The sequence below is a fragment of the Macaca thibetana genome, chromosome 1 (assembly GCF_024542745.1).
Source record: "Macaca thibetana thibetana isolate TM-01 chromosome 1, ASM2454274v1, whole genome shotgun sequence".
NCBI lineage: Eukaryota > Metazoa > Chordata > Mammalia > Primates > Cercopithecidae > Macaca > Macaca thibetana.
This window is the reverse complement of record NC_065578.1, coordinates 85,665,569-85,682,345: the sequence shown is the minus strand read 5'-3', so window position 1 is coordinate 85,682,345 and position 16,777 is coordinate 85,665,569. Positions and strand designations below refer to the sequence as shown.

Here is a 16,777-nt window from a genome sequence, read left to right as displayed (position 1 = left end):
TCCTGTTTCCCTGCATTTTGCATTTGCAGATCTTAACACATAATGCAGCATCCACCCAACTTTGTATACATTCCATCTTTATTTTTCATGAGGCGGATTTTCTACCAGTCTTATACATACAGTCCTCCATTATGGATCATCTTAATTTTGTTTTAAATGTATTTTTTCTTCTCTTTTGTCTTATCAGCTTTATTTAGATCTGGTTCACACTCTTGTTCTGTTTTCCCCCTCAATAAGGTCACTTTTTCTTTTCTTTGTGTATCAAATATCCTTGCCTCTTTCTCTTCCTCCTTAGAAAGCAAGGTTTCTCAGCCTCAGCATTATTGACATTTTTGACTGAATAATTCTTTGTTGTAAGGGTGTTAGAGTAGGTAGCTAGGTAGACATGAGTAGGACTGGAGACAGACCCCCCACCCTCCATCAGGAATGTCAGGCAGCCATCAGGTGATGGTCAGGCAGTTGTTCAACTGTCTCTCTAAAACAATAATTGGTTGCAGCCAGCACCAGGAGAAGGTAGTTTCTCAATAGATAGAAAACACCCGAAGCTGGTGATCAGCCGCTTCCCAATAAGACCTCGGGAACTGGGCGGGTGGACTCAAGCATGTGCACTAAGAGGCAAAATGGTGGAGTTTAACTGGTAAATGACCTTCCTCTAGGAACACTCGACTGGTAAGGAAAAAGATGCCTAAAATGAGCATGCACACAACTTTAGTAAACATACTGCGCATGCTACCCTCCCAAGTGCTGGCAGGCCACTGTGAATGCAGACAGCCTGTCCCAAGAAAAACATCAAGGGAGGAGAGATGCAAAACCCCGGAACCATGCCAACGTATAAAACTCTAAGTCAAAGATCAAACAGGGCACTTGGATCTCTCAAGTTGCCCACTTGGCCCTCTTTCAAGTGTACTTCTTTTCGTTCCTACTCTAAAGCTTTTAAATAAACTCTTACTCCTGCTCAAAAACTTGCCTCAGTCTCTCACTCTGCCTTATGCTCCTCGGTCAAATTCTTTCCTTCAAGGGGGCAAGAATTTAGTTGCTGCAGACCCATGTGGGTTAACTGCTGCTAACAGGGGTTGTCCTGTGCATTGTAGGATGTGTAGCATATTTTTATTTTAGATATTTTTATTTTATGTGTTATTTGTGAGATAGGGTCTCACTCTGTCATCCAGGCTGGAGTACAGTAGCATGAACACAGCTCACTGCAGCTTTGACCTCCTAGGTTCAAGTGATTCTCCTGCCTCAGCATACCGTGTAGTTCGGACTACAGTTATGTGCCACAACACCTGTCTAATTTTTTTGATTTTTTGTAGAGAAGGATCTCATTTTGTTGCCCCAGCAGGCCTCTAATTCCTGGGCTCAAGCAATCCTCCTACCCATGCCTCCCAAAGTGCTAATAGATGTGAGCCACCACACCTGGCCTCCATTCTCTATTTTTAATGGGTGCTAAAAAAGTCACAATGTACATCCTTAACTTATCCCAGTCTACTCTGAATTAATATTATACCACTTTATGTATAATGAGAGTACCCTTCAATATTGTAATTCCATTTGTCACCTTTATGTTCATTTTGCCCTTATTATCTTATATCATACTTCTTCATGTAATTAATACCACAATATATTGTTTTTATTTCTGCCATAGTTAATTGTTTTTTAAAGGAATTGGGTAAAGCAAACCAACAGCATAGATACTTACCTACTTATTTATAATTTATTTATTTATTTGGAGATGGAATCTCACTCTGTCTCCCAGGCTAGAGTGCAGTGGCGCTATCTCAGCTCACTGCAACCTCTGCCTCCAGGGTTCAAGTGATTCTTTTACCTCTACCTCCCGAGTGGCTAGGATTACAGGCACCCACCACCATGCCCAGCTAATTTTTGTATTTTTAGTAGAGACAGGTTTTCACCATGTTGGCCAGGCTGGTCTCGAACTCCTGACCTCAGGTGATCCACCCGCCTAGGCCTCCCAAAGTGCTAGGATTACAGGTGTGAGTTACTGCACCCAGCCTATAATTTCTAAAAACCCTTCAATGCTGTAGAGCTATATTTCCATCAGACATCATTTTCCTTCAGCCTGAAGAAATTTATTTGGTATTTCTTGCTGGCAAAAATTAGCTTCTACTTACCTACATTTTGAAAGACATTTTTGCTTGAAATCATTCTATGTTGACAGATTTTCTTTTAGCACTTTAAAATGCTATTTTATTGTCTTGTGGCCTCAATTGTTTCTGATGAGTAGTCAGTCACCATTTGTATGATATGCCTAGGTGTTTTCTATTTTAGGTTCACTTGAACATCTAAGATCTGTGGATTGATAGTTTAAATCAAATTTGTTTTTTTTTTTTTTCAGATTGAGAGGATACAGGTTTGGGGACTTTCCTCTTTGTGGTTGCTTCTTTTTGGGATTTCCTTCCTCAATTTGCAACTATTCTGACGCCCAGATAGCTTACTTCTGACTTGTCAACCTGGGAAGATGGCTGCTTTCAGCTTGAGCGCTATCCAGATTTTCTGAGCAAACTAGGGAGAGCCTTTGGGGAAAAATTTGGTTAAATGTGTATCTCATCTCTATTTATTCTCCCCTTTTAAGGGTCATATCTCCTTCAGTTTCTATCTGCTTTTGTCAGTGTCCATTGCTTCAAGAATTGTGTTCTACATTTTTTTCCAGAATTATAATTGTTATTTGTAAGAGGATTAGTTTGATATGAGCAGCTTTACTATCAGTGTCACATTAAGTTTTAAATGTAAGCTATATCTAGGGGTTAACTCTTCTAAGAATAATTGCATAGTAATAAAAGATAAAGCATATACAACATTTTTTTTGGAAGACTTTCTGTTATTAACATACAAGTACAAAGGTACTTTTATGACAGTCGATGGTGTCCACACAAACAGTGACCTGCTCAGTGCATAGGCTATATTAGCAGCTCTTAAAAATCCTCCATCCCTTACTTTTGTCTCTCTTCCATTGAGATTTAATCTTCCTCTACTATCCCTAAAAGAAGAGGGCAAAAAATGGGGGGATGTTCTCTTCACTTTCCAGAACAAATTTCTATCCACTACATAACAATGACTATTTTGGAATTTGAAAATAGTATCTGTCCATATTGCTTAATTCCACAGACTTCTCTTCCCTCTCTCAGATAACTGTGCATCTGGCCCACAGTCTTCCTTTTCTGGCAATCTTGGGTCAAATTGTTAATGATGTCACATGTTTTGACATCATGGTATTCCACTAGTGACCAGTGAGCACATCATAGTTTTTCATTCTTTTTGGCCAAATGCCCTATTGTTTCTTTTTTTTTTTTTTTTTAAATCAGGTATACAGAATCAACAGGGCATTTACTATGACTCTGTTCTATTGATTGCTGGAATCTCTAAATCTGTGTTTTCCCACATTTACTACATCTTTCTTTTTGTTTAATATTTTCACTCCTTACAACCACTGAACAGTGTTTACCCTACACACTTCATGAGATCACTCTTTCTACACTGTTATATTTGTTTGTTACTTTAATATCGTTAGAATCCCTTAATTTTGCCTCTTATACTCACTGATTTCTGGACTTAAGTCCATATGTTCCATTCCTGTACCCACAAAATGGAAGACAAACAACAACAACATCAACAGCAAAACCTACCAGGTTTCTTTAAAGCTAGATCTGCTGTCCTGCGAACTTATCATGAAACAGTTAAATACCTCTAGGTAGAAACCCTGGCGTCTGCCCACACCTTCTTAAATAGGAGTAAAGGAGTAGTCGGAGAACCTGGCTCTTCCTTTGTATAGCTTTGCCATTAACAAGTATACAACTGTGAATTACTCACCCAACCCTCCGTTTTCCTGTCTGTAAAATGAGGAAAATATTCGAGAACTTGAAACCCACTACAATCCATCTCTGTGCTTCACTAGCCCAGTTTGAAACTAGAGAGAAGCAAATTCCATGCTAGCAAGTATAATAGCGATAGAGGGAGGAAGGACTGACTGCCAGCTAGGAATTGAGCTTAAAGGGTCTTAAAGCTTTCATCTGTGAAAATGTAGGCACTGTGAGACTTAGAAAGTAACAGGCCAGACACTGGATCAGTAGAAACTACAAGGAGGTGGCCTGGGTAGAGAGAGTTGCTGGTTGTTTTTCTCCCCAGCACTGGTCTGAGTCTCTCATTTAGGGCTTCATGCTGTCTCTTTCTTCCTGTCCCAATTCCCCACATTTCCCTCTCCACTACCGTAAAACATAATCTAATTTTTATTCTTAATTGGTCCTGGTTATAAAACTTACATCTAGTCTACCTTATTATGTATATTCTTCAATAAAGTTTTAAACTCTTTAATTAAAAAGGCAAATGATTTTATTGTTCGATAATCATTTTAAAAAATAAGAGGAAGGAGTAAAATTAAAGAGGAAAGATGATTTTTATTTCCTTGTGACCTCTATTTCCCCCTTCCGCTGCCCTTGGTAAGTAACTCTTGATGGAGAAAGGATTCAAGACTCTTATTTAACCAAAAACCAGAGCCAGCTAATCATTTCCAAAGGTTGGTATCTCTCTGCTGACCTTTTCTTTGGTTGAAATTGAATAAAACTATATGTTCATATATGTATTAAAACAAACTCAGAATAACGAGAATAACGTCTTTTCTTCCTTAGTTAAGGCATTATAAGGGCTATAACTATCATACAGTAATACCCAAGGCAGTAACGTAGAAAGCTGCTTTGATGGGAGTAGAAACTTATAAACAAATAAATTCAATAGACCTTTTTTACAAAACTGGTATGAAGAGAAAAGGGTAATACCCATATTTTTAAAGGTTGCCTCTTACAGTGAAAAAAAGATCTCTGAGCACTAGCAGTGAGATTTCATCTGTAATATATGTAACAAAATAGCAAGAGGTAAAGAGCTTTGCAATAGGGGCTTCATATATAAAATATAGCATGATCTTCAGTTGTAAACAAGCAACCTGTTCTGTGTAGATAAGGAGAAAAGAAAAATTAAAGTAACTAAATGATTGCTTCACATAGACAGTTATAATGCAGATCTACCCTCCTTTTCTCTACTTGGGGCTATTTTTCCACCTCAATAAAACAAACTTTTCTTGACACTGGTCCAACTTTACCCTGCCTTTGCCTTTAAAGACATTACTTTAAAGAATAATTTTTATTATTTGTTCATAGCCAAAGTCTAAGGGTTTTCTAATCTCTGCCCGAAAAGAATTTGTTGATCTACCATGTAAAAAATCTTATCTGTATTATATAAAAACTCAATGCATTTTAATACAGTTTTGATGTTAATTTGACTTTGTTAGTATGTTTTTGTAGTTGAAGGCCATGGGTCTTATATCTAAGAAGGAAGACATTTTGTATATTTGTTTATAATAATTTTGTTCCATTCTCTTTCTTGTCTGCTCTCTTTTTCCTGTTTAAAGTATGATGTGTCACAACTATAATAAGGCAAATGATTCCTATCAAACCCATTGCTGTTAAAACTCCTTTCAATATAAGATAATCTCTTGCAGGTACAGGATCAGAATTGGGGGGAGTAAACAGAGATGCCTGGGCAATGTTAGATATAGCAGACTTTAAGGAGTTCCTATCCATTGCTCGTATTGCAACATAAATTCTGTGGCTTTCATGTGTTTCTCCATTTGGCTGATGTTCAGGTCCATTTCTGGAAATTTGAGGTGAGAATGTAAATATCTCCCTGATGCCAGCTTGCTGAGGATTTCGCTTTGATGTATTTACTAAAATAGCATTGTTAAAGTCATCTTGGATATTCTCTAGACTTTTACTCATTCTTATTTCATAGCTTGTAGCTGAAATTAAAAAATATAAATAGGAAAATTAAGTCACTTTGAGTATATTTTCCAGTTTATTAGAAATTACTAATGAGAACAGCAACTAAAAGTCAAAATATTTAGAAATAAACATAACGAGAAATACGAATACAAGCAAAACTTTAAAACACTACACAAAGACTCATTAAAACCTGAGGACTTTTTTTTTTGAAAAGCAAGATTCAACATAAAAGATGTTATTTTTTTCCTAAGTTATTTTGTAAATGTTATGTGATTTTTTTGTTTGTTTTTGTTTTTGTTTTGTTTTGTTTTGTTTGAGATGGAGTCTCGCTCTGTTGTCCAGGCTGGAGTGCAGGGGTGCCATCTCAGCTCACTGCAACCTCCAACTTCCGGGTTCAAGTGATTCTCCTACCTCAGCCTCCCAAGTAGCTGGGATTACAGGCATGCGCCACCATGCCCGACTTATTTTTGTGTTTTTAATAGAGACGGGGTTTCCCCATGTTGGCCAGGCTGGTCTCAAACTCCTGACCTCAGGTGATCTGCGCACCTCGGCCTCCCAAAGTGCTGGGATTTCAGGCATGAGCCACTGCACCCGGCCTGGTATGTGATTTTATTTAAAATACTTCATTTCTGCTTTAACTAGTCAAATTTATTGTAAATTCATATGGAAATTAAGCAACCAAATTGAACATATAAAGTCTAAAAATAGCAACGTGGAAAGACTAACTCTACCAAATATACAAATGCTATAATACCTCAATAATTAAAACGCTGTGGTACTTACTGATGCATGAATAGACACATCAAAAAATAGGCCAAAACACATTCAGAAGTTTAGTATATGACAAAGGTGGAATTCATATTAATGGGGGAAAAAATAAAATTTCTGAATAAATGGTGTTGTGAAAATTGGGTAAAAAATTTGGAAAAAGACAACGGAGGTGGAAGCCTGAAAGTTAACATAAGCCTTAGAAAAGGGAAAGTAGAGAAAGGTACTCCGTCAATGTTTGCCCAAGCAAGAATAAGAAAGCCCTGAATCAGGGGACCGGTCCCAGCCTTCCTAACAAAAATAACGGCCAGAAGTAGGAAACAAAAATGCACCAAGGTTTGCATGAGTTACACAAAAAATTCCCCGAAGCCTACTGATAAATATATGAATAAATGTTTACTACCCAGCTTTCAGAAAGAAATCACTTCCAGTACTGGGAAGCACACGCTCTGTAGTGCAGAGCCCATTTCTACTAAACAGATACCATAACACATGGTGTTGATGCTTCTAGTCAAGATTTCTGAGAGATTAGTATCAGTGAGTTAGCCAGGGCCTCCTCACTCCAGGGGTAGCAACACACTGTCCTTCTGGGACTCCAGGATTTAAAGCCTTATCAGCAACTCAGAGCTTTTCACAACAATCCTCTGTACCTTTTTCAGTTCTAAAACCCCAAAGCTATTTTCACTCAACTAGCCCCTAGTTATTAGAAATGCTGTCTTATGGAAAAATAGGTCATGAAATAAGCAAACCTACCCTGGCCCTGATCAAAGTCTTCTCCAGGTGCTGTCCAAGATAGGGTCAATTCCTCTTCTACGTTTACAGCTTCCAGGTCAATAATTTTGCATGGTGGAAACACATCAGGGTGGGGGCCACCTGGAACTCCCAGCACTGAAAAGGAGCCTCCTGAGCTGACTCGGCTAAAGCCCCATTTTTGCTCCTGCTCATTTCTGCCTACTGATTTCCTTGGAGCATTCATCTGAATATTACCTGAGACAAAAAAGAAAAAAAAAAAAAAGGCAAAACGACAAATTACAAAGCTTCTGAATAGCTTGTTCTTGACACGGTGAGACTTTCTTAAACCTTTTTTTATTTACTACATCTTTAGAATAACTGAGTGTATTTGTACAATCCTTTGCTCACTAATTCATCCATTTATTCACTCAATAAATATTTATTTTATTTTACTTATTTTATTTTGAGACAGAGTCTTACTCTGCTGTCCAGGCTGGAGTGCAGTGGTGTAATCTTGGCTCACTGCAACCTCTGCCTCCCAGGCTCAAGCAATTCTCCTGCCTCAGCCTCCCAAGTAGCTTGTATTACAGATGCCCGTCACCACGCCCGGCTAATTTTTATATTTTTAGTAGAGACGGGGTTTCACCATGTTGGCCAGACTGGTCTCGAACTCCTGACCTTGTGATATGCCCGCGTTGGCCTCCCAGAGTGCTAGGATTACAGGCGTGAGCCACTGCACCCGGCCTCAGTAAATATTTATTGAGGGCATATGCTGTACCAATAATTACAGACAAAACAGTATCCCTCATGGAATTTATAGTCATGTTAATCACATTAATAAACACATATTTACAAAGTATGATAAGTGTAAGAAGGAAGGAAGGCAGGATGCTATGAAAGAAAATAAAGTGGGTCTATAATTTAGAGTGGTATCAAGGAGGTAACATTGAAAGGATTCCTAAAGGTTGAGTAGGAACTGACCAGGTAAAGAAGAGTGGGAAGAACATTCTAGGTAGAGAGAACAGCAAATCCTGAGGTGAAAAGAGGTTTCAATTAGAAAAGCTAAATTAAAAGCAAAGTGAGTCATCTGAGATGAGGCAGGAGAGAAGTTTACACAGGACCTCATGGTTCAATGTGGTTTTAGATTTTAATGTTACATGCTGTAGGGAAGCAGGGAAGTGACAAAATTATATTTGCTTTCTAATAGAACACTCTGGCTGCTTGGTGTAGAATGAATTAAAGCACAGCAAGCAACAAGGTGGCCACTTACCCATTCAATAGTCCAGATGAGAGAAGATAGCAGCTTGGGATGGGAAATGGCATGGAGAGGGGGGCAAGAAAGAGGCAGTTCAAGAGGTCTTCTGCAGAGGTCAAGCAAAAGCTGGTGATGGATATGAATATAGAATAGTGAAGAAGAGAAACCTGGTTTAAAATGAAAGAAAAAAAAAATTCCAGGTTTCTAAAATGAGCAAGCTGGGAGGAGAAGTAGGCTAAGGAGAAAAAGACCAAAAATTAAATTACAAGGTTTGTGATTCCTGTACAACATCTAATTCAAGATGTTAATGAGCCATTTAGATCTGGATTTTAAGCTTAAAAAAGAGATTTTAGCTAAATGTAATAATTTTAAAGTTATGAATTTGGAGGTTATACACAGATAGATGTTATTAAAGGCATACAGATTAATGAGATTAATAATAATTATTACTGTAATGATAAGTAGGATTTACTGAGTGCCTTCTATGTGCCAGGCACTTTTCTCAGGCCTTACATGTATCAGATATTTAATTTTCCCAACATGGCTATGAGGAGGGCAATTATTACCCTTATTTTTTTAGATGATGGAACTGAGACACACAGAAGCTAAGTCACTTGCCCAAAGTCACACAGCTAGTAAATGGAGGAACTGGGTTTCAAAGCCAGGAAATGTGGCTCCAGACGGGAAAGTAAGAAGGTTCAGACTCAGCCAACAGACAGCCTGGTAGAAAACGAGGAGCTGGAAAAAGAGCCTGATAAAAAATTCCGGAAAATAAGTGGTAATTAAGAGAGTGAGGTATCACAGAAACCAGGAAATGACAAAAGAGGGATCAATTGGCTGTGTTTGATACTGGTGAGGTCAGAAAGAATGAGGACTGAAAAGTAAACAAAAAGGATAGAGTCATGTTATGGAATAGTCCAAATGATTAGTTATAACTTTTAAAATACATGAATAATATTTATAAAGAATCTGCATTTTTGGAAATACAAATGCTTAGAAGTCTTTTTTGAGATTGTTTTCAAAGACTATAGCATGACATATTTCTGTTTGTCTATTGTGCTTTAACCACTGCTTCCTATCAGGAACTATTATAATGGTGTTAAAAAGATAAATATCTTCCATTTATTTTGCATTTTTTTCTTGAAGGAAAACAAAACATCTTCAGGATCACTTAGTTGTCTGTAACATCCAAGTTCATATTTATTTAGGAACTCATTTCCTGTGTGGACTGTTTGGGCTGTTGGCCTCCTTCTTTCAACTGCTAATAACTTTTTGCCTCTTTCTCTTGCCTAAACCTCTATAGAGGAAACACAGAAGCAGGAACTGAGAAATTAACTATTAGTAATTCTGATGAAACAAGAAAGAGGTCAACATAACGACTAAAATAAAGGTAGGTATAATCTGTGGACATTACCTATTGCCTTCCTGTTACCTGCCTACCACGAATCACTGAGGACTGAAGAAACAGTCAACAAATTATGTATGGACTTAAGTGTAAAGACTTTTGAAATTTTCTTTCTCTCACTCCCTGCCACCCCAGTACACACATACCCATCAGAGATATGTACATGAAATGATGTTACTCAAATAACAGTGCTAATGGTTCTTACCGTTTGCTGTGTAACCTGGTACATACATAGCATGACTCCCTGGAATAGAGTGGGCTAGTGTGCTTATGCTTGGAGAGTGATTGACATGCACTTTCAAGCTATATCTACCATTTACAGCAAAGGAGAAAAAATACCTCGAGTAAATTCCATCATTTTTTATAACATCAGCACCTGTATATATAAAAAACACAGTGTCAACACTTGTTATCATAGTAGATTACTAATATTTAAGTCATTAAAAATGAGATTTACTCCCCTTATTCTTTCTATATAAGGTATATGATCATGCTCTTATCTACTTTTTATATTCTCAGGTGATAAAAAATCCAATGGGTCCATAATTTCTCCCTGTAATTTCTTACCTCAGAAAAATGATTTTCTAAAGGCGAATAAGTTGTACCATGCTAATAAAACATTTAATCATCACCTTTAACATTCTTGTTCTTATCATTGAAAATAATACTAGTTTTTTTAAGAAATCAAGCACATTCTTCAGGTTGCTTATAGTCATTGACCCTTTTGAGATGTTAAGAAAAGCTATTTTGTCTCTAGGAAATAAATATATATGCACATATACACATTTTCCTACAGTTTCAAGGGTTTATGAATGCCCTGAAGTCACTTGATTAGGGACCTTTAATAAATACAAACTTTGGTTGCTTATAAAATAGTGTGAAATTACTTAATTTCCTCATTAGAGGGTATCTGGAACTGTTTTTCTAGATTCTAGGGGGCTTGATGACCTGGAGTTTGACAGAATTTGATAGCATCTACTGTGCCTTGCTTCAGGGGGCATTCTGAAAGGTTAGCCAGTGATGTACTTCCTTCCTTTTGTGTTGATCTTTAGAGAGCAGTTCAATTCCAAGCCAAATTCATGACTCAGTGGCAGGATGGCCGAGACCCCAGGGCAGCAGAGGGAAGTCCAGCTTAGCCCAAGTATAGATCACTTTTGCCATTCAAGTACAGGTGGTCATATTGGGCAAGCAGCTTGTCCTCTATCCTAGAGGTCAATTCAGTTTTCATACCACACACACAGTGCTGTACACCAGCAGTGTATCATTGCTAAAGTGTCCCCACCATCTCCCTCTTCCCCACTGCAGAGGCAGGGCTCCTTAACATAAGAAAAACAGGAGTACATTTAAATGAAATAAGAAGTGCTAAACATTTTATTATCAAGGGAGATTTAGAATTCTTTTTTGTCTGTTGTAAGAAATCAAATCTTAACCATCTTGGCTAACACGGTGAAACCCCGTCTTTACTAAAAATACAAACAATTAGCCGGGCATAGTGGCAGGTGCTGTAGTCCCAGCTACTCGGGAAGCTGAGGCAGGAGAATGGCATGAACCCAGGAGGCGGAGCTTGCAGTGAGCTGAGATCGCGCCACTGCACTCCAGCCTGGGCGACAGAGCAAGACTCTATCTCAAAAAAAAAAAAAAAAAAAAAAAAAAAAAATCAAATCTTGGTATTTAGTGGTTTAATGATGAATAAAGTTTATCTTTGTTGAGAAATTACAAAGGAAAATCTCTCCATATTAAAGTCACCACTGCCACCTCTTTTAATCACTGAGGCAGAAAGAAATGGGGAAAGAACATTGGCTTGGGAGACAGAGGAATTGGTTTGAAGGCCTGCATCTGTCACTTAGTAGCTATGAGGCTTCATGTCTCTGAGCCTCAGTTATCTCATCTATAAAATGGAGATAACTTATCTTGCAGGGTTGTTGTGATGATTATTTGAGAATATGCATGAAAAAGTACATTTTAAATTGTAAATCATTTCAGAGGTATAAGTTTTATTATAGTTCATTTACTGAGCAGATAAATACTGCTTCCATTATAAAAGTAAGTATTAAACAACTGTGTACATACATGTTAGGTATTGATTGGAGGGGAAACAATTTATATTTTGATGCCTGAGCAGTGTTTTTTATTGTTTCTTTTTTTAGGGTATACATTTAGATAGCAAGCAAATAAAATAGTTCCAGGGAATAATATAAAAGCCTATTGAGCTGAATCAGATGATTTTCCCTAGGAGAGTAGGCTCTGTTCTCCAGGCCAGCCCACAGGGTGGGGCAAGAGAGAAACATTCTACAAAAGTGCATTTTTGGACCATAAACAAAAATTGAAAGGTACAACCATGGATAAGCCATCAGAGCATGAGAAGTTCATTTGGATCCAATCCAATAGGCAAAACAAGAAGACTTCTCTGGTATCCCCCTGAGGTGGACTTGAACCAAAACCCTCTGAATGAACTTTTGTTTTCCTGCACATCATACATGATTGCCATGGCAAGATACTAATGGGCTACCGAACTTAAGACTCTTGAAAAAAGATGAACTTTGAAACAACAGAGCAAAAGAATATAATTTTGTTAGTAGATCAAACACTTTGGGCTGCCAACAGAGGCAGGTCTACCGCCATTCTAGGAATGTAGTTTAGGAAAATAACCAAATAGGAAAGATGGAACAACAAAGGAATTTGTTTTTCAAAGGAGCCCAAGTGCTGCTGTTTACCTGGCTGGATGTTGTACCATCTATAATGTATGATGACCTGGCTCTGAACGCTGTATGTGCAGAATGAGAGCTTTTGTCTATTCTGATTCCTCTAGACTTGCAGGCTGGGTCTTCTTGGGACCAAATCATATATGTAAAAGGCAGTGGCTGTGCTAGAAATGAGCTGTGCCCTCTCATCAACCCAGCCTCTTGGGTCTAGGGTCATCTTATAGGTCACAAGTTCAGTTTCCGATTTTTTCTTCACAACTGGGGTCCAAAGGGAAAAAGTGGGTTCACTGTCACTGCACCTCCCTTCTGATTTTCATTTCCTACTTTAACAGTCCAGTCTGATTACTTCAGTGAATAATAAAGCTGGTGACTTTTAGAGGAATATAAGTATGTCATAAGGACATAGAAGCCTGCTCCCGTATGACCTCATCAAATGGAAGCCAGGACCAAAGTGTCCAGCGGCTGCCTCCCACCCTTTGCTCAAACATAGACACTATGAGGATCCTCAAGAGGACTCTCTTTTTCCATGCTAACATGGAAATATCAGTGGTTCTATGAGAATTTGAGAATATTGTAAGATTAAGAAAAATTACTGAACTGAAGGAATCTTACAGATAGGCTTAATATTGATACTACCGCATCATATCATAAGAGCTGTTGAGAACATGATAAAATGTCAAGACATTCCTTGTTACCTGCTCCATCATCGAGAAGTCTCAGTGTAACAGGATGTCCAGTCTCTGGCTCAACTGTGGCAGTGACAGTGGCATTAAGAATGGGATAAAATCCCTGTCTCACATTGGCATAAATCATCACAGGCTGGGGAAAATGGAGGCTGTCTCTTTCCACAAAGGCTTCCACAGTGGCTGGGGGCACAGCTGAGTTGGAGGCACGAGAGGTCACTGCCACTTTCAGGGCTTGCAGAGAATGGTGGGTATTGTTCAGTGTGTAAGTCCAGTGCCCAGGCTGTAAAACAAGTCTTATTGTTTTGGAAAGTGTGAAAAAAAATCAACCCTAATTCGAAAGCATACATCTAAGCTGCTGGAGAATTTTGCTCTTGTTTTGTTGATGTTACACTTTTAAAAATACTACAAAAAGATGCCAGGAAAAGTAGCATTGGTTAAGGGATAAATAAATTCATATTTACATGGCTTTCATAGCATAAGTCACCTTTCTTTCTAGGTGATTCTTTAGGAATTACACCTCGGATTTATTTGGAGTGAGGGAGGATACATCTTGATTCCCATTTTTAGAACATAACAATAATAGTGTCCAGCTTCAAAGTACTTTACAGATATTAATCTGAGCCCCTTCCCCAAAAAGGAGTTTAAATGTTTTTCATTTCTTTTCGTAACTGAGAAAATTACATCAAATTAAGTGGACCTATATTATAATTTATGTGGACACCATGGACTAAAAAGGCAACAATATCCTTCTTTCACTCCACTTCCCACAAAACTCCACACTCAGAAATCTCAATCAGCAAAAAACACATACACTCTTAGGGACCAAGAAAAGGACCTACTATTTTTAATAGGTCAGGATTATACAATATCTAATTTGAGTAATTTATAGAAATACTGTTAAACACCACTCTTGCCTATCTGCCTGGGAAAAACCGACAAAAAAGAAAATCTGAAAGAAAAAGACTAAAATTATAATATAGAAGAAATTCATCCTTTTGATTAAGCTATACTTTATATTACTTTTTCCTGACTTCTGCTGCTGCTCCTTATCAAACCCCCAGAAGTAACAAGAGAAACACAACAAAGCAGAAGGAAGAACAGAAAAGCAAGGGGTTGAAGTGTAACTCAGGGTGGAGAATTAAGATGCACCACACCCTAGCCATCTTTCTTCATTGGGATTCATGAGCTTCACCATTTTCCATTAGTCATGATTCAAGCACCATGTTTTTTGTTTGTTTGTTTGAATCATAACATTAGTGACAGATGCATGGCAGGAACTTCCACATCAAAAAGTTATCTGAGTGCAATAAATGTTTCGATACAGGGCATCTAATCCAGACCAAGAGGTCAGGCAAGGGGAGCAAGAAGTAGGTAAAGTTGTCCCTGGCCCTTATACACAGGTGTGAAAAGAACATGATGAATTTGGAGAAAAGTTCAATAGGAGCAGAGCATCGAAGAAGTTAAGAGAGAAGCTTGGGTAGAAGCCAAAACATGAAGGGTCTGGTATGTAAGAGTTACCACTTGGATTTTATTCTGAAACCACCAACAAGGTTTTGAACAAGAGACACACTGATTTGTGCTTCAGAAGGATCACTTTGATAGAGGTAAAGAATGCACTGGAGGATGGCAGTTTAGAGTCAAAGAGGCTAGTTAAGGGGCTGTTGAGAGGGTGGCAGTCACGGTGGCTCACACCTGCAGTCCCAGCACTTCAGGAGGCAGAGGCAGGCAGATCACTTGATGTCAGGAGTTTGAGACTAGCCTGGCCAATATGGTGAAACCTCATCTCTACCAAAAAATACAGAAACTAGCCAGGCATGGTGGCAAGTGCCTGTAGTCCCAGCTACTCGGGAGGCTGAGGCAGGAGAATCGCTTGAACCTGGGAGGTGAAGGTTGCAGTAAGCTGAGATTGTGCCACTGCACTCCAGCCTGGGTGACAGAGCAAGACTCTGTCTCAACAACAACAACAACAACAACAACAGTAACAACAGCAGCAGTGAGTGGGGCAGCAAGTGAGGAGGCACTGAATTCAGGCAGTGCAAGAGTGAATCTGATCAACTTACAATTCTCCTTAGAACCATTAGTGGTTCCCTTTCATTTCAGGATTCAAGCCCCTGTTCACTTTACTGTTGTGCAAAGCCCTTGCTAACACAGCTCCTGTTTATCTGTCTAGCCTCACTACTCCCCTCTCCTTCCTTTGCCTACATCCCTACCTAATAGACTACCCTACTCTATTGAACTACTCTAGTTCTATGAAGTCATGTTCTTTTTATCTGAGTCTTTCTATGTGCTGTTTCCTTTGCCCAGAATGTCATACCCACCTCTGGCCCCGTTATTCCTTATATTTCCATTTTGATGTCTTTGCTTCCAGGAAGCATTCTTCCTCCCACCCTCTTGTATGTTCTGATAGTATCTTGTTTATACTCTTACCATGACATTTTATTGCAAAGTACCTAGAACAAGACCCAGTACACCCAGTAGATGCTAAAAACCATATACATTGCATGTATTCATATTATAAATTCTAAGTAGAGATTTTTTCTAAGCACATAGAAAAGTGTGTTTATATGGATTATGTAAAGAAACATGTAGGCTAGAAAAAAATTTAATTGTAATACTAGTGGAAATACTAATTTTCAGTGTTGAAGTGTTTGATATCTAATATTTAAAACTGAGAATATACTTTAGTTATTCCTCTTAAATTTTTAATATTCACAAAATGGCCTCATAAATTTAAAGTAAACTTTGGATACATTAAAACAAGATTTTCTTTACACAATGCATTTAATCATGTAATTCAACTGAAAATCATAAACTTGGCAGAATGTTGTCCTTAGGAACAAGCTCACAACACCTACCTTAGCTGTTCCTGGAATCCAAAGACTAGCTGTCCGAAAAGTTAGATTGGTGATAAAATTATTTGTGTAGTATTTTCTTCCATCAGGATCAAATAACATAATCTCAGGAGGACCACTGGTCTGCCACGTAACTAGAAAGATAGTGTCATTGCCGACAGTGTTATCCACAGTCACCGTGTTTTTCAATTGATGGTAAGGTTTAACATTTTCACCTGTACTTTCAAGCTGTTAAAGAGAAGATATATATTAGAGTTTCTGGTGTATGCATAATCATTCCATCTTTTTCTTTTATAACAAGCAACAATGAATTGGAAAAAATAAAAATAATTTAATTCCGACAGGTACTATAATTATACATCATTTTTCATATAAAAATACTTTGCAAAGCAAAATATTGCATGTTATTTAAGTACAGTAGGTATAAAACATTTTGTTGTAGTTAATGCAAGTGTCATTTCATTGTTTATTAAGAGATTTTAGTTGTCCTCATATTATCTCTTATCCAAACTAACATTGGCCTCAGATCAGCAATTATAATAACAAGCTTTTAAAAATTTTCATTTGTGAATATGCTTAAATTTTATTAATTTG

The 16,777-nt window shown here is 37.9% G+C and overlaps 1 protein-coding gene across 1 annotated transcript in view; it reads right to left on the bottom strand.

Moving 5' to 3' along the window:
• Window positions 1–4,318: 4,318 nt before the first annotated feature.
• Window positions 4,319–16,777, bottom strand: part of CLCA2 (chloride channel accessory 2) — a 31,997-nt gene continuing 19,538 nt past the window's right edge. The window contains exons 10-14 of the mRNA XM_050773469.1: window positions 16,187–16,411; window positions 13,341–13,611; window positions 10,149–10,319; window positions 7,305–7,538; window positions 4,319–5,800 (exon numbers count right to left, since the gene is read on the bottom strand). Coding sequence (XP_050629426.1) covers window positions 5,358–5,800; window positions 7,305–7,538; window positions 10,149–10,319; window positions 13,341–13,611; window positions 16,187–16,411 — 1,344 coding nt within the window. The 3' untranslated portion in view covers window positions 4,319–5,357. The remainder of the gene's footprint in view (window positions 5,801–7,304; window positions 7,539–10,148; window positions 10,320–13,340; window positions 13,612–16,186; window positions 16,412–16,777) is intronic.